Genomic DNA, 15,265 nt, shown 5'->3' on the forward strand with positions numbered 1-15,265 from the left:
CAATAATATATGGATTAAAAATTTAATAATTTTGTGTGAGAATCGAGTTTGAATAAAGGAAAAATATGTTTTTATTTCAATTACTTAAATTAAACTTTATTAATAAAAAAGATTACATTTTTATTTTATGATATGTTTTTTTGTGGTTATATATAGGCATAGTTTAATTTATAGATAAAATAGTTTTTCATCTGAATTCATAAAAACATGGCAATACAATTTCAAGATTTTTTGTTGTTTAAAAACATTTTTGAATGCATAAATGCATCAACGGACTTGAAAAACCCCTGGGACATTCCAATTATCTAGATTAAACAATTTAAACTTAATTTTTAAAAAATCTCCACCGGATTTTCATTAAAATTAGTGAAAAAGACCTTTTTTCACTTATATCATATTTAAAAATATATTTTAAATGTGAAATATATATATATATATATATATATATATATATATATATATATATATATATATATATATATATATATATATATATATATATATATATATATATATTCACCTTTATATGTAATATTAACATGTACAACATACTTAATATAAGAAAAACATCTAAAACTATTATGTCATTGCTTAAATAAAATATTCCTAAGCTATAATGAAAAATCTTTAACAAAAATCTCATTTAAGACTTACTATTAGGACTCTAATACTAATGCAATAATTACAAAAAATAAAATCCAATAAACACATTTGTGATATTCTATCACTTCCTATATCAATATAGAGTTATTTTTTAAAATGCAATCTATTGAATTCAGAGGATCTTGGTACCAAAACAAGAATCTCAATAAGAACTACTTTGCGCAACGGAAAAAATAAAGCAGTAAATCACATATGCACAAGTATATACATTAAGTTGTACAGCAATGTACAACCCAATCTTTGTTATATTAAACCAATTTGAATAATGCAACCATCTATGGTATACAAGATAGCATGACAAACTTCACTATAGTTTCTATGTTGTATCTTGTCCTGTTGGTCCTTTTCTCCCATATTGCTCACTAGCTGCCCCTTAATCCTTCAAAGGACAACACATAGAGACTCTAGGAGGGTTGCCACCTAACACTGCCGCAAGTCACTTCCATTGCATGTACATGGGTTGATCCAATCTACTCTCTAGGCTGGCCACTTCCCGAGCTCCAAACAAGCAGGCTAGTAGTCACCTTAGTCCATCAAGGTACTGCACTTTGCCACCAAACTTCACCGAACCTTCTGCGCCTCTTCATCACTTGAAGATAGCTTGTGTAGGGCTTCTTTGGGTCGTCAAAACACTTCCCTCCACCAGGTCAATGCTACCCAATAATACACTACAATATCGGCACCGATGAAGGCTTATGAACACCCAATCAAGCCTCCAAATTGGCTCCCACAGGTTTCCCAACAATCTGATCCAACACTAGTCAAATTCCTTGACCCAACACAAGGCACAATTGTCGTTCCAAATTTATTTTTGCTATTGTTCCTAACTATGACTAGTTAGGGCATCCATATGCTACAACAACCCTTAACCAAGTCACCAAACAAACTTCAAAAACCGTGGCCTACCCTTGTATAAGTCCTCTTCCTCCACTCTATTGATTAGGGCTCAATCTAGCCCCAAAACAATCCCACACAATGCCTTTTTGGTGGATTTAGGGTTTGCAGCCTACCAAAGATGGCTTCTTGTACCCACGGTCTACTGAAACATAACATTTAAAACAACCTAGAATTCATCTCCTTTATTATGTCCTTTTCTCCTAGTTAATTTCCACTCCAAAACAATCATAGGAGTGACCAAAGCGTCCCTCCTTCCTTTGCTGGAAATTCCCTAACCTGTGACCCAATAAAACAAAGATATTCCTCATTGAATGAGCTCCTTCTCTCTCCTTGTATGCTTCCTTGTGTTGCACAAAATGGTGAGGAAACAAATCCTCCATCACCTTCTATTTACGCACAAATAGAAAGGCTCCACAAATTGATGAAGAGATATGTCTATTGGACGAACTCCTCAAGCCTACATGACTTTGACTGTCCAAACATTAATTGTCAACTTCATAAATTCATAACTTCATTTCAAGAGCTCTAATTTGAGTGATCTCTAGAGCATTCGAATCAGCACACCAAGCTCTGTCACCTCAAATTTTCTCATGCTCAAATTATTCATGGTTTTGTCCCAAATCCTGATGGGTGAAAAACCCCTACCTTGGGTTCCAAGCCCACAAGTGACTCTTGTGGTGATTTGTCCTGCAATCCTCGAACCCTAGGGATTGGAGTACCTCCCAAGGTACACAAATCAACACTCCCTCTTAGCGAGGTAGGTACTTCCAAGACTAGGAAGTAACTCATCATCAACATCACTACTCACAACAGTTTCCCAAATCTTGGCACTCAAAATCGAAACAACCCCTGTTCTGTGAAATACACTTCTCTCGGAAGTGTCACTGTCGCTGTTGGAAGCACCCTGCTTCTCCTTGTTTTCCTGTAATGTCTTCCATTCTCTCCATGATTCCTTCTTGGTAGCTATAGGAGCACCATTTGACTGCAAAGTCTCCCTCTGAATCTGCAAGCTCCCTCTAGAACTTGACTCGCTGTGAGTCTCTAGAATTTGGATCTTCTTTGGAAGGTGAACCTTCTTCTTGGGAACTAGTACCTTCTCCTCTTAAGCCTGCACCTGCACTTGCTTGTTTGGAACCTGCACCTGCTCCACCTACTTCTCATGATCCATAGGCTTACCCGTTAGCCTATATAGACCATGCTCTCTAACTCCAACTATGATACTCGTAGAGCTAGATCCTCTAGGCTTGAGTCTTGCCTTCCCATCTCAGAATAAGACCTCAAACCCCTTCTTCTCGATCATCAAGACATAAATCACCATATCTTTGGGTCTTGGTACGAACAATACATCCTTGACCCACATTACTCATCATGTCTCCATCTTGAATGACACAACACCTGATCCTCAGACCTCCTTATGACTTTTGTCATCCAACACCATGTGCAACTTTGAGTCCCATTCCACTAGAGCAAAAAAATCCTCCTATGACCCTGTCATATGTTTCGTTGCAACATTTTCCACGTACCATCCATCCTCATTGACAGTTTCCCGCGAGAAGTGAGAGATCATAGCAAATTCCTCCTCCAATATCTTGGTGAGATCATCTATTTTAGTAGAAGTGGAAACAACGACGACTTGCTTTCCTTTCTTCTTCTCATAATCTCCCTTCTTCTTCATCAGACTTCTTGATAAAAAATGACCCATCTGGCCACAGTTAAAACACTTAACCTTGATCTAGTCCTTCTTCTATTTACCTTCCATTCACAGTGCAAGTTCCATGTCATCATCGAAAGCCTCCTTCTTTGGATGAAGATCCTCGTCTTGCAACTCTTCCTCAATGAAGTTGTCCCACAACCTATTCCAGTCTGGCCAACTTCTCTCTGGAAATAATCCCTTTGGTGAAGGGCTTCCATTCCTCGGTGAACCCTTTCAAAGCAATCCTCACCATATCTCCATCTGAAATAGTCACACAAATGACAACAAGCTCATCTTTGACCTTAGACAATCTTTTCAGATACGAAGTGATGAATCCACCCTTTATCATCTTGGTGGACTTCAAATTATCCTCCAACACCAATACCCAGTTCTCGTTCTTATTCTGGAACAAATTTTGAAGAGCCATCCACATCTCATGTGCAGAGTTCTTCCCAGACAAATGAGGTATTAGGGCATCCTTCACACCATCTAGGATGATCAATCTCGCCCTTGTATCCAAATCCTATCACACTTCCACCTCCTTTGGGTGAGTTGGCTTCTTGATGGCTTTCTTGGTGAACTCCCAGATCTTGTTGACCTACAAGACCAACTTGACCCTTTCTTTCCACGGGCTATAGTTGGACAACCCCTCCAACCTATCCTCTTACTGGATACCAACCTGCAACTTTGACATTCTTACCTACAATGTGACCAACTCACTCTTAAGATGTACTTCACTATGCATAACTCTAATTCATTGACTTCTAAAGTAGCTCAGACACACTCTGATACCATGTTGAATTTCCACGATCTTGGGTATAGGTTAGAATCTTAAAATATATGATACTACCAAACCAAGAATCTCAACAAGAACTACTTTGCACAGCAGAAAATATGAAGCAGTAAATCACATATGCACAAGTATACACAATTTTTAGCAAAATTGTACAATAATGTACAACCCAATCTTTGTTATATTAAACCAATTTGAATAATACAACAATCTATGGTATACAAAATACAATGACAAACTTTTATGTAGTTTCTATGTTGTATCCTGTCCTGCTGGTCCTTTGCTCCCCTACTGCTCGTTAGATGCCCCTTAGTCCTTCAAAGCACAACACACAGAGACTCCACAAGGGATGCCACCTAACACTATTGCAAATCATTTCTGCTGCATGTACGTGGTTTGATCCAATCTTATCTCTAGGTTGGCCAGTTCTCGAGCTCCAAACTACCAAGCTAGTAGTCACCTTAGTCCATCAAGGTACTGCACTTTAGCACCAATATTCACCCAGACTTCAGCTCCTCTTCATCACTTCAAGATAACTCGTCTAGGGCTACTTTTTGCAGCCAACACACTACTCTCCACAAGGTCAATGGTACCCAATACTACACTACAATATTTGCATCGATGAAGGCTTACGATCACCCAATCAAGCCTGCAAATTGGCTCTCATAGGCTGCCCAACAATTTGATCCAAAACTAGTCAAATTCCTTGACCCAACACAAGACACAATTGTTGTTCCAATTTTTTTCGCTGTTGTTCCTAACTGTGACTATTTAGGACATCCATATGTTGCAACAACCCTTAACCAAGTCACCGAACAACCTTAAAAAACTGTGGCCTATCCTTGTACAAGTCCTTTTCCTCCACGTTGTTGATTAGGGCTCAATCTAGCACCAAAATAGTCCCATGCAATGCCTTTTCTGTGGGGTTAGGGTCTCCAGCCTACCACAGGTGGCTTCCTATACCCACATCTTGTTGAAACATAGTTTCCAACCCACACATAACATTTAAAACAACCCAGAATTCATCTCCTTTATTGCGGCCTTTTGCCTGGTTAATTTTCATTCTGAAAAATCATCAGGAGTGACCTAAATGTCTCTCCTTCCTTTGCTAGAAATTCCCTAACCCACGGCCTAATAAAACAAATATATTCCTCCTTGAATGAACTCCTGATCTCTCCTTCTATGATGCCCTTTGTTGCACAAAATTGATGAGGAAATAAGTCCTCCATCACCTTCTATTTATACACCAATAGAAGGGCTCGATGAATTGATGAAGAGACATGTCTATTGGATGAATTCCTCAAGCCTACATGACTTTGGCTGTCCAAACATTAATTGTCACTTCAAAAATTTATAACTTCACTTTTAGAGCTCTGATTTGAGTGATCTTTGGAGCATTAAAATCAACACTTGAAGCTCTATCACCTCAAATTTTCTCATGCTGAAATTATTCATGGTTTTGCCCCAAATCTTGATGGGTGAAAAACCCCAAATCTTGATGGGTGAAAAACCCCTACCTTGGGTTCCAAGCCCACAAGTGGCTCTTGTGGACATTTTCCTCCAATCCCCCAACTCTAGGGCTTGGAGTACCTCGCAATATACACAAATCAATACAATCTAAGTTCTTTCTCTGAACTCTTGCTGCTTTTGAGTCCCTTTCTACATTAATACAACTTCTTTCGATATATAATCAACATTTGAGTTGGATTATATATATATATATATATATGAAAAAAATCATCGAAATTGCTTTTTACCTACATAAATTGATTTCTAATTGGAATTGAAATTATAGTCTCAATTTTACATTTAATGCCTGTCTAAACTATTAATAACTCCAAGTCTCTCAATACATATAAATATATTTCTATTACAATGTAAAATACCTAAAACTTAACTTAATTGCTTATTCCTTTACTAATAATATAATGTATTGATAAGAAACAAAATATATATATTTCAAATAATATAATGTATTGATAAGAAGAAAAACAATGTCCCATGAGCCATCCATTATAAATCTTCATATCTTTTTAGCATGCCCCTAAGTCAACACATTTTTCATAATTAATCATGTGTTACTTTAATATTATATAATGCTTTTCTTTCAAATATATTTACCTACCTTTAATAGCTACCTTGATTTTATGGGAAACTTATGTAAGAGTCATATAAGACCTAAGAATATAGATAACAAATCAAAGTCAATTGATGTTGTTGGTTGTGGAAATTTTTGTTATGAATGATTTTAACACAATTATTATTATTATTTTTTTAACTAAACACTTATTGAATCTTAACTTTGTCAAAAAACTTATTGAATCTTAACTTTGTCAAAAAAATCCCTACTTAAAAACGTTAAAAATTCTATTTGTTTTAATATCTGAAATAGAAACCTAAATTAAAAAGTTGAAGAAGATCTAAATATTATAATGTTACCTACAAAATGGAACCTTGCAAATCACAAGATTTAATAATTAAAAAAATTTAAAATCTTTATGGATAGGCATGAAGATATATATATATATATATATATATATATATACTAGATACAATAACTTTTGCAATCAATTACTTTATGCATAAGAGAAAGGTACTAAACAACAACACTTACACTTGTTATAACTAGGTTTTAATATCCTCGTATACTCTCATGATGTAATTTTGATGTGCCAAACTAATAACTCAAAACAACCCCACAAATACAAAATATATTCTTTTGTTTAGGCCTTTTATTTGTACTTATAATATCACGTTTGAATGAATTGTATTTACCTATTCCAACATTACTCTAAGAATCATTTATTCTTGATAAAAATAATTTGATCCAATTAAGAGTTATATGAATAATATGCCAAATATCATGTGCATTTTGTATTTTTCTATGTATCTAACAACACCTAATACTTTCTATATTCAAGCTTCTGTGATCCATAAATTAAGCAAAGTCTTTTTGTAGAAATCACATAAGAGAAATTTTTGTCTTACGCTTTTCGAACCAACTAGTGTGGTTCATGATGATGAACCACACTTGTTGATTGAAAACGTATCAGCCAAAAATTTCTCTTATGTGATTTGTACTGAAAGACTTTGCTTAAAACACCCAATACTATTAAAAAAAAAAACTAAATTTATAAATTTTGTTAGTTTAAAATTATCAACAATAAATAAAAAATATTTATTTCAACTCTCTCTAATTTTTAGCATCAAATATAGGTACAAAATTGTTTTGGAAAAGGGTTATCACTATTTTTATTTAATTTTTTTCAAGCGTAAAATGTTATCTATATATATATATATATATATTCCTTCTCTATCCTCAATATAATAAATTTAGGGGTTTGTTTAGATTTGATTTGCAATAGATGATAAGATTATTAATTAAAAATAGTTTTTGGTTAATTTTCAATTAATTAAAAACAATGTTTTTAAAATTTCATTAATAAATCATGAACTTAAATAAACATTCAATACTTTTCTTTTTACGAATTAATGGGGTGTCTATTTTGAAATAGTGTTTCCAAAAATTTAATTTAATTATCAATAATTATTAAATGGAAAGTGAGGATGTAACTTTTATAGAATATTTTTAATATTATTCACAAATCAAAAGTTAAGATTTATCTTAAAAAGAGTTAAGCCCTTTCTACCTTTTTAATTAAAAATACTATGATATGAATAAATGACATATGAAATGGATTAAGACTTTTGGTATATGTGGTATTAATAAGCCATGATATTGTAACAGAACGTATTTCCATATTAAGAATATCCATAATAAAATGAAAGATTGATATATATTTAACCCATATAAAAATCCTCTACATAATTTCATGAGAAAAATCTCTTTAAAATGAACAACTAAAATTTACATTCTCACTTATTATATTTTTTAAATAATTATAATAATAATGATTATTAATATTTAAAATAAAGTCATAATTTAATCAAATCATGTGTTTTTATAATAATAATAACTAATTTGATAAAATTAATCATTAATTAAATTTTTGTTTTTAAAAATTAAGTTTAACTAAATATTTTTTTATTTTTTAATTTAAATTTAATTTATCTTTTTAAATTTAAAGTTTCTTTATATTATTAAAATAATTTTAATAATATAAATAATTTATATTTTTTAATTCATTGAGTCCGGAGGCTCATTTTACAATTTAATTTTACGGTCCAATTTGATGGGTAAACGTTTCCATCTATTATTAAAATTGAAATTTTACTTATTTAGATCATTTTTTGACCTGTTTACACATCCCGGTTCTATCTATGTAATATATGAAGTCACGTGTTAAGGATACAGAGATTTAATAGATTAATATATTTATGAGTTAATATATTTTTAATGTTTCGTAAATAAAGAGATATACACAAGAAAATATGGTCACGAACAGAATATTTGGGTACGTACGATAACTCATTGTCACGGGCGATAACAGCATTACAAGATTGATGTAATGGAATACAGGAAATCTGCTGTGTATGTGTAAATTATTTCATTGATAGAATCGATAAAACGACTGATGAAATTGTATACAGGCCCCTCTTTTGAAGAGGTGCACTGGCAAGTTATCATTATTAATACTTGTCTCATTGGAGCAGCCGAATTTGGTCCAACTGCTGCTATCTGTGAACATAAGAAATCTGTGGGCTATAGGATGGAATAATGAGCTTGTGCGAGGAAACAATAAGAATTTCATCTTTGGTCAAAAGTTTTTATCGGAACGAAGGTTTCTTTAATTGAGATGAGTTTAGATTGGTTCAAATTTTAGTTTTGTTAAATTAGCATAATTATATTTATTAATGTGATTGATATATTTAGGCCGATAGGCCTTCCTGTGCATCAAAAATTGTCAACACTTTTACCCTGTTCCGTTGGATCAGGTGAGACACTTTCAATCGTTGATTTGAAGTGTAACTGCTTTTTCCAAATATATTTTTAGGCCGATAGGCCTTCCTATGCATCAACAATTGTCAACACTTTTACCCTGCTCCGTTGGATCAGGTGAGACACTTTCAACCGTTGATTTGAAGTGTGACTGCTTTTTCCAAATATATTTACTGCTTTTTCCCATTCTTTTATTTCAGTCTTGAAGATATTTGTCTGTGAGCGTTTCTTTCATTTTGGATTAGGCAAAGAGTCTTGGCCAATGAAGCAGAAGGGAAGAGACTCAAACCGCAGATCAAGAGCATTTTCAAGATCTCGTATCTCTATTGAAGGCTGCTAGCATCTCCTTTGTTAGCTTTTGGTTTTATTTCTTGAAATCTGGGCTCACTTGGGCAATACATCTGCGAGCATTTTGGACCAGGGCCCATGCAAAAGAAGGGACAAAACTCAAACCGAAGATCGAGAACATTTTCTCGCTCTCGTATCGCCATTGAAGGCTGCTAGCATCTCCTTTATTGGCGGTTGGTTTTACTTTTCATCCAGTCTTTTCTGGGTATACCATTTTCACGAACCATGGCCGTCAATGGTAAGTGCATTGCACATTTTGTTTTGGGTATTCGATTATTGATCGAAAATTTCAAGAGTTTATTGATTTTGTAGTTAAAATTTTATTGCAATTTGTTTTTTCCTCTATTTGAATCCGAATGGTGGCATGCATTTGTCATATCTTTTGATTTTTTGGCCTGGCTGGCTATTTATTATGGGTTGATTTGGGGATTATTGAGGTGGGTTATTGTTATTAAGCCTGAATGTATGTGTTCAGGCGAGAGGGCTCTTCAATTGAACTACTGGAAGGAGCATTCCGTCGTTCTGAGCTTGGAAGCCATGATGCTTGACAGTCAGGCTTCAAAGCTAGATGAAGAAGAAAGGCCAGAGGTAATGCTTGCTGTTATGAATCTATATCGCAATGGTGTTCTGGAATCTGCATCTCTTTTATAATATGACGAATTTAATGAAATTATCTTTTACAAGAATTTGTTGTAGTGAATGATTGTTACAGTCCATCTATTAGATTTTAATATTGTCGTCGAAAAGTGTTTGTTTTTTTTCCCTTGAACCATATTAGCAAGGGAACATGTCTACAGATGGTTGCTACAGGCCATCATCTAATAGATTTGAATATTGTTGTTGAAGAGTGTTTGTTTCTTTTGTCTTGACCCATATGAACAGAAAACATGTCTTCAGAAAGTTTTGAACCCAGGTCTAAGCATTGCTATTGTTTTGATCTAACCAGCTGACCACAACCTGCTTGACATAGTGTGTTTTATATTTAGTGATAAATTCCTTGATTTAATCTTTCTTCAAGATCTTTATCACTGGAAACAAATAGGTCACTATCAGGGTATTTTTATATTTTCCCATTTTCTTTCTATTGTTTCGTATGTGTTATATGTACACATATATATCTCCCACGCATGGGCTGGATGCAACGAGTGTTTAGATTAGAAGCACAAAAGTGAGTGATGGTCTTTGGTTCGTTTGAAATTTTGTAGCAGAATATATATAATAAATGTGGACTGGTGATTTGTATAAAGTCACTGTTCAGATTCGAAATACGAAAGTAAGGTTATATGGTCTCTATATATTGTGGGTGAGAGACAGAAATAGTGATTTGTATAAATTCGTTTCCATGGCCATAGGTTTGCACTATTCAAGGTAATTTTGAAGGGTAGTAGCATTTTTGGTGTCGTTCAGCATTTAGATAAAAATATTAGTCAGCATATTTGATATAGCAGTTAACTGGGAGTACTCCACCGATTCTCATGAAGAGAGTCATAAGATGCACCAATATTATATCACCCAATGTCAAGGGTAAATTATGTCTGCTTGTAGGAGTTTAATTAGGTGACGTTTAGGGATCTGGTTTTGTGACTGTAGGGGCGGATGAATCAGGGACTGTGATCTCAATCAGCAAAGGAGCTTAGTTTGCAATGGTTCCTTTTCTACATTGACAAAATATGAACTTTGAAGGAAAGTTCAAACAATCTATGCCAAGGCTTGGGTTGCAACATATTGGAATCTTAATCTGATGATTTTGATGATTAGGTTAATGCCTTCAGCTCTAAATTTGCCGCACTGTCAGTTCGTTACCAGCAAAACGATGCTGATTAGGTCAAAGGATTCTGATCTGAGTTGCGGCATTGTGGATCTTAATGTGAAAGCGAAGTTGGCTATGCAACATAATTCTGACTTAAAGTTTTGACATGAAAGAATCTTAATTTCAAAGGTTAAATATAGCGGGTTTTGACTTTGAGGACTCGTAACATTCGTTTGTTTATAACGGACGTTTCATCTAATTCTAAACACTTGCTTGGTTTTATAATTGTTAATTTAAACTGTCTGAAATGAAGTTTTGTGATTTATAACTGTTCCTCGGTTTTATGTAAATGCTAGCAAATGTCTCGGCAACTTCACTTGCGTTGACAGTCTACGAGAGCATTTGTTTTTTATTTTACAAGTTCTTGTTATGCCTGTTCCTTTTTGTCTGTTACAATTCTGGTATAGAAATAACAAGATAGCATGAAACTGAAAGCAAAATATCTATATGTTCAAATGTAAAACATAAATGTTTATCTGTGCTGCAGATACTTTCTCTTTTATCATCACGTAAGGGTAAGTCGGTAATTGAGCTAGGAGCTGGCATTGGACGCTACACAGCTGAATTAGCGAAGGAGGCTGAACATGTTTTAGCTATGGACTTCATTGAGAGTGCAATCAAAAAGGTATGCGTAATCCTTGCTTATAGTTTCTATCTTTCTCTTGGTTTGCATGTCAGATCTAAAGCTAGAATTTAGAAACGCGTATGGCTTCTGTTAATCTTTGAATCTAAATTATGAAACTCAAAAGGCTTTACATAAATCAACTAACTATTCTTTACTTTGTTCAGAATGAAGAAATAAATAGCCACTTCAAGAATGTCAAATTTATGTGTGCTGATGTTACGTCCGCAGACCTCAAAAATTGAACCAGAGTCTGCTGATATAGTATTTTCAAATTGGCTGCTAATGTATCTATCAGATGAAGAGGTATGCCACTAAAACTCCTTCCCTCGCTTTTGGCAAGCACTCATTAGTATTAAATTATATACCCCATACACCAATTAAAACTACCTGCGGCCAACTCTTTAGCTGTATCTCTGCAGACTTAATCCCCAAACCCCCAAAGCCGTGATCTGGTGCATCTTGAAGTAATAGCTCTTTCTGATGCAGTGCCGATGTAACAATCCCTCGACGTAACAATCCCTCGAGTATTCTAAAACACAGAAATGTCGGTTTGAAGCTCTGTAAAGAGCTTTTCGAAATTTGACTTCCATTCTCTGATTTGCCTCGAGAGGCTGGGCTTGCAGAGGAGACAATCGAGGCAATGTTGCGGCGTTATCCTTCCATCAGAGGCATCAACTACGACCTCCCTCATGTCGTGGCCACTGCTTCCCATCTCCCAGGTTACTAACAACACCTTTGCTTCATCAATGGTATATATGTATAACAATCTTATACATATAAATGTATGTAAATAGGTGTGGAGCACATGGGCGGAGACATGTTTGAAACCGTGCCCTCTGCAGACACCATATTCATGAAGGTAAGTCGTGAACTTGCTGAGCTGTCATGTAATTCAATTAGAATGAGCTGAGAGCACGTTTTGACTATACAATTTGTTTGTGCGATGTCATCAGTGGATCATGCATGACTAGGGCGACGAGGACTATATCAGGATACTGAAGAGCTGTAGGAAGGCGATCCCCGAGACGGGGAAGCTCATTATTGTTGATGTAGTGGCGCCAGACTCTAATCACAGAGGCGGTGATAATAATAATGGTGGCCAGAAAGAGAAGCCGGTTCTGGGTCCTAATTTAGTTCTAGTATTTGATCTGGTAATGGTGGCACACTGCTCTGGTGGGAAGGAAAGAATAGAGAAAGAATGGAAGAAGATTTTATTAGAAGGTGGATTTGGTCGTTATAAAATAATCACCATTCCTGATTTCCATTCTGTGATTAAAGCGTTTCCTTCTTGATTATATGCTCTTTATGGGCTCATTTTTAGTATTTACAGTGTTAAAATTCAATCAAATTATTGTATTTACAAAATAAACGAAGATTTATGAAGGCCTTATGGAGACATGAAGCATCCGTAGCTAGTGATTTTCTTTAGTCTTACCTCGCACTCCTGAGAAGACAATGCATTAATGGGTCACGGGACGCTCCTCATCTCCTTCGGAGACATGGAGGATCTGTAGACAGAGTTGTCCTTTGGTCTTACCTCTCTCTGAGTAGATAATGTATTAACGGGTCAGGGGGTTTTGTTTTTTTGGTTCTGTTATGGCTCATGAATGGATGTGTTTATGGATTGAAATTTAACGAAAATATGGGTTTACTGTAGCATATGAATGGGATGCATCCAAGCATTGAAATTTTAGAAGTGGGTTTATTGTGCATATGAAATGGCATGTGTTCATGCTTTTGAAATTTTACTCAGAGAAAAGAAAAGATGGATTTGGTATTGCATATGAATGAGATGTATTCTTCGTATATGCTTGGCCATCTATAGAGGTTTCTTGATTTTGGGTAATTAACTTACTCTAAAATGAAATAAGACATTCAATGTGTTCCTTGTAATATAGATATAAACAAAACATCTAAAGAAAAATAATTGCATAATGATCCAGTCCAAGAAAACAAGGTTTTCCACAAACCAGTTAACTCTTCTAGAAAAATTCAACAATTCCTATTTAATAATCCTATCGGCCTCTCTTTGTACCTTTTGGGACAATTGCTAGTTATAAAAATAATTACATTAATAAATGTAGTGGATATAAACAAATAAATATATATCAATCATATTAATAATTATTAAATGTATAATATAAAAATATTTATTATAATTATATAAATAATAACTAGATCATATATATCAAGTTATTATATTAATATTATATTATATATTAATATACTATTATATTATATTATATTATATTATATTATATTATGTTATATTATATTATATTATATTACTATATTAACAATTTTATATTATATTACTATATTAATAGTTTTAGTTTAAAATATAGCATAATTAACATATAATATAATAATATATAATAATAATACATATTTATCTCTAACTATTATTTTAATGATTAATATATATATATATATATATATATATATATATATTAATATAACTAGCAATATTATATATATATATATATATATATATATATATATATATACACACACACACACTATTAACTGTATCATAATAATATATAATAACAATAGAAATTAATATTATAAATCTTTGAGATTAATAAACTTACAGGGTTCCCTTATGGGGGTGCAGAGCCAACAACACGTGGTTGCGCTACCACATGACTAAATCCAAATGTTTGAGGTGGGGGGTGTAGGCCTCTTGGTCCTTTCAGCCATTAATAGCCATGGGGAGTGGTACGATGGAGCAGGTGGTTAAGCATGCAACGAGCATTCTTGAGAATGTTGTCGAGGGTGGTGGGGTGAAATACAACAGAGCAATGGCGATCTTGGGTATTTGCATCTGTGTTTGCATTTTCATATGGAGGAAGGTAACGGATTGGTGGTTGGAAAGGTAAGGCGAGCTGGTAAACCTATTTTTTGTGGGCAGAGAGCTCTGGATGTGTGTTGGAGAGGGTGTCAGCCGTAGGGAAGAGGGGGACTTCCATTGCCTACAAATTTGTGTTCTTTGGTGTGTTCGACATATTTGGGTATGGAAAGTCCCTACTTCGGCTCCAATGGTTGATTGGTAGTTTAGCAGTGGGATAGGGTGGTGACGGTCATTGGACTAACCTTTGCTCTTTGCGCAGTGACAGTCGACCCTCCCTCATGGCGTCCCTGTTCATCCAAAGTGGAAAACTAGGAGGGCCTGCTACCGAGTTTGATTTGTCAAATTATGCGGGTGGAAGCTTTTCAAATTTATGTTCTAATTTGGTAATGATCCACTTAACTCTGGAGGATGCCATTTTCCCAGAGAAATCTCGGAAGACGGCGACATTCGGTGGATTGTGTTCTAGGTAGTTTTCGTTTGGAGTGAGTGCGGGCCAGTGGGATTCAAATTAGAGCTATAAGATTTGTGCAATTCCCCATCTCGGCTAACTACCATGAAGACCTCATTACGGAAGGCTTCCTCCACTAGTCCTCTTGCTGCTGAGGAATCACCTGCCCAAGCATTGGTTCTGCCTTGCCTCGCCATGGTGGAGAAACGGCTAGGACCTCGCGATGAGGTGCGG

General features: G+C 34.7%; 2 protein-coding genes across 2 annotated transcripts; both read left to right on the forward strand.

Annotated features, from left to right (window-relative positions):
- Positions 1-9,374: 9,374 nt before the first annotated feature.
- On the forward strand, positions 9,375-12,029 carry LOC149193693 (phosphoethanolamine N-methyltransferase-like). The gene is made up of 4 exons (XM_089406835.1): positions 9,375-9,532; positions 9,770-9,882; positions 11,592-11,729; positions 11,894-12,029. The coding sequence occupies exons 1-4, from the start codon at positions 9,520-9,522 to the stop codon at positions 11,969-11,971; spliced, it is 342 nt and encodes a 113-aa protein (XP_089262961.1). The 5' UTR covers positions 9,375-9,519; the 3' UTR covers positions 11,972-12,029.
- A 340-nt stretch (positions 12,030-12,369) lies between these two features.
- On the forward strand, positions 12,370-13,021 carry LOC149193694 ((R,S)-reticuline 7-O-methyltransferase-like). The gene is made up of 3 exons (XM_089407400.1): positions 12,370-12,448; positions 12,524-12,588; positions 12,701-13,021. The coding sequence occupies exons 1-3, from the start codon at positions 12,370-12,372 to the stop codon at positions 13,019-13,021; spliced, it is 465 nt and encodes a 154-aa protein (XP_089263526.1).
- Positions 13,022-15,265: the final 2,244 nt, after the last annotated feature.

The sequence above is a fragment of the Pinus tabuliformis genome, chromosome 2_2 (genome assembly GCF_031772625.1).
Source record: "Pinus tabuliformis cultivar Carrire ecotype Pingquan chromosome 2_2, CPIR1, whole genome shotgun sequence".
In the NCBI taxonomy this organism is placed as follows: domain Eukaryota; kingdom Viridiplantae; phylum Streptophyta; class Pinopsida; order Pinales; family Pinaceae; genus Pinus; species Pinus tabuliformis.

Excerpts from the sequence above, each read along its gene's own strand:
- LOC149193693 (XM_089406835.1), top strand. Across the intron at positions 9,883-11,591 it reads ATGAAGAAGAAAGGCCAGAG|ATACTTTCTCTTTTATCATC; the intron begins GTAATGCTTGCT and ends TCTGTGCTGCAG. Across the intron at positions 11,730-11,893 it reads TTGAGAGTGCAATCAAAAAG|AATGAAGAAATAAATAGCCA; the intron begins GTATGCGTAATC and ends TACTTTGTTCAG.
- LOC149193694 (XM_089407400.1), top strand. The coding sequence starts at position 12,370 with ATGTTGCGGCGTTATCCTTCCATCAGAGGCATCAACTACGACCTCCCT. Across the intron at positions 12,449-12,523 it reads CACTGCTTCCCATCTCCCAG|GTGTGGAGCACATGGGCGGA; the intron begins GTTACTAACAAC and ends GTATGTAAATAG. Across the intron at positions 12,589-12,700 it reads CAGACACCATATTCATGAAG|GGCGACGAGGACTATATCAG; the intron begins GTAAGTCGTGAA and ends ATGCATGACTAG.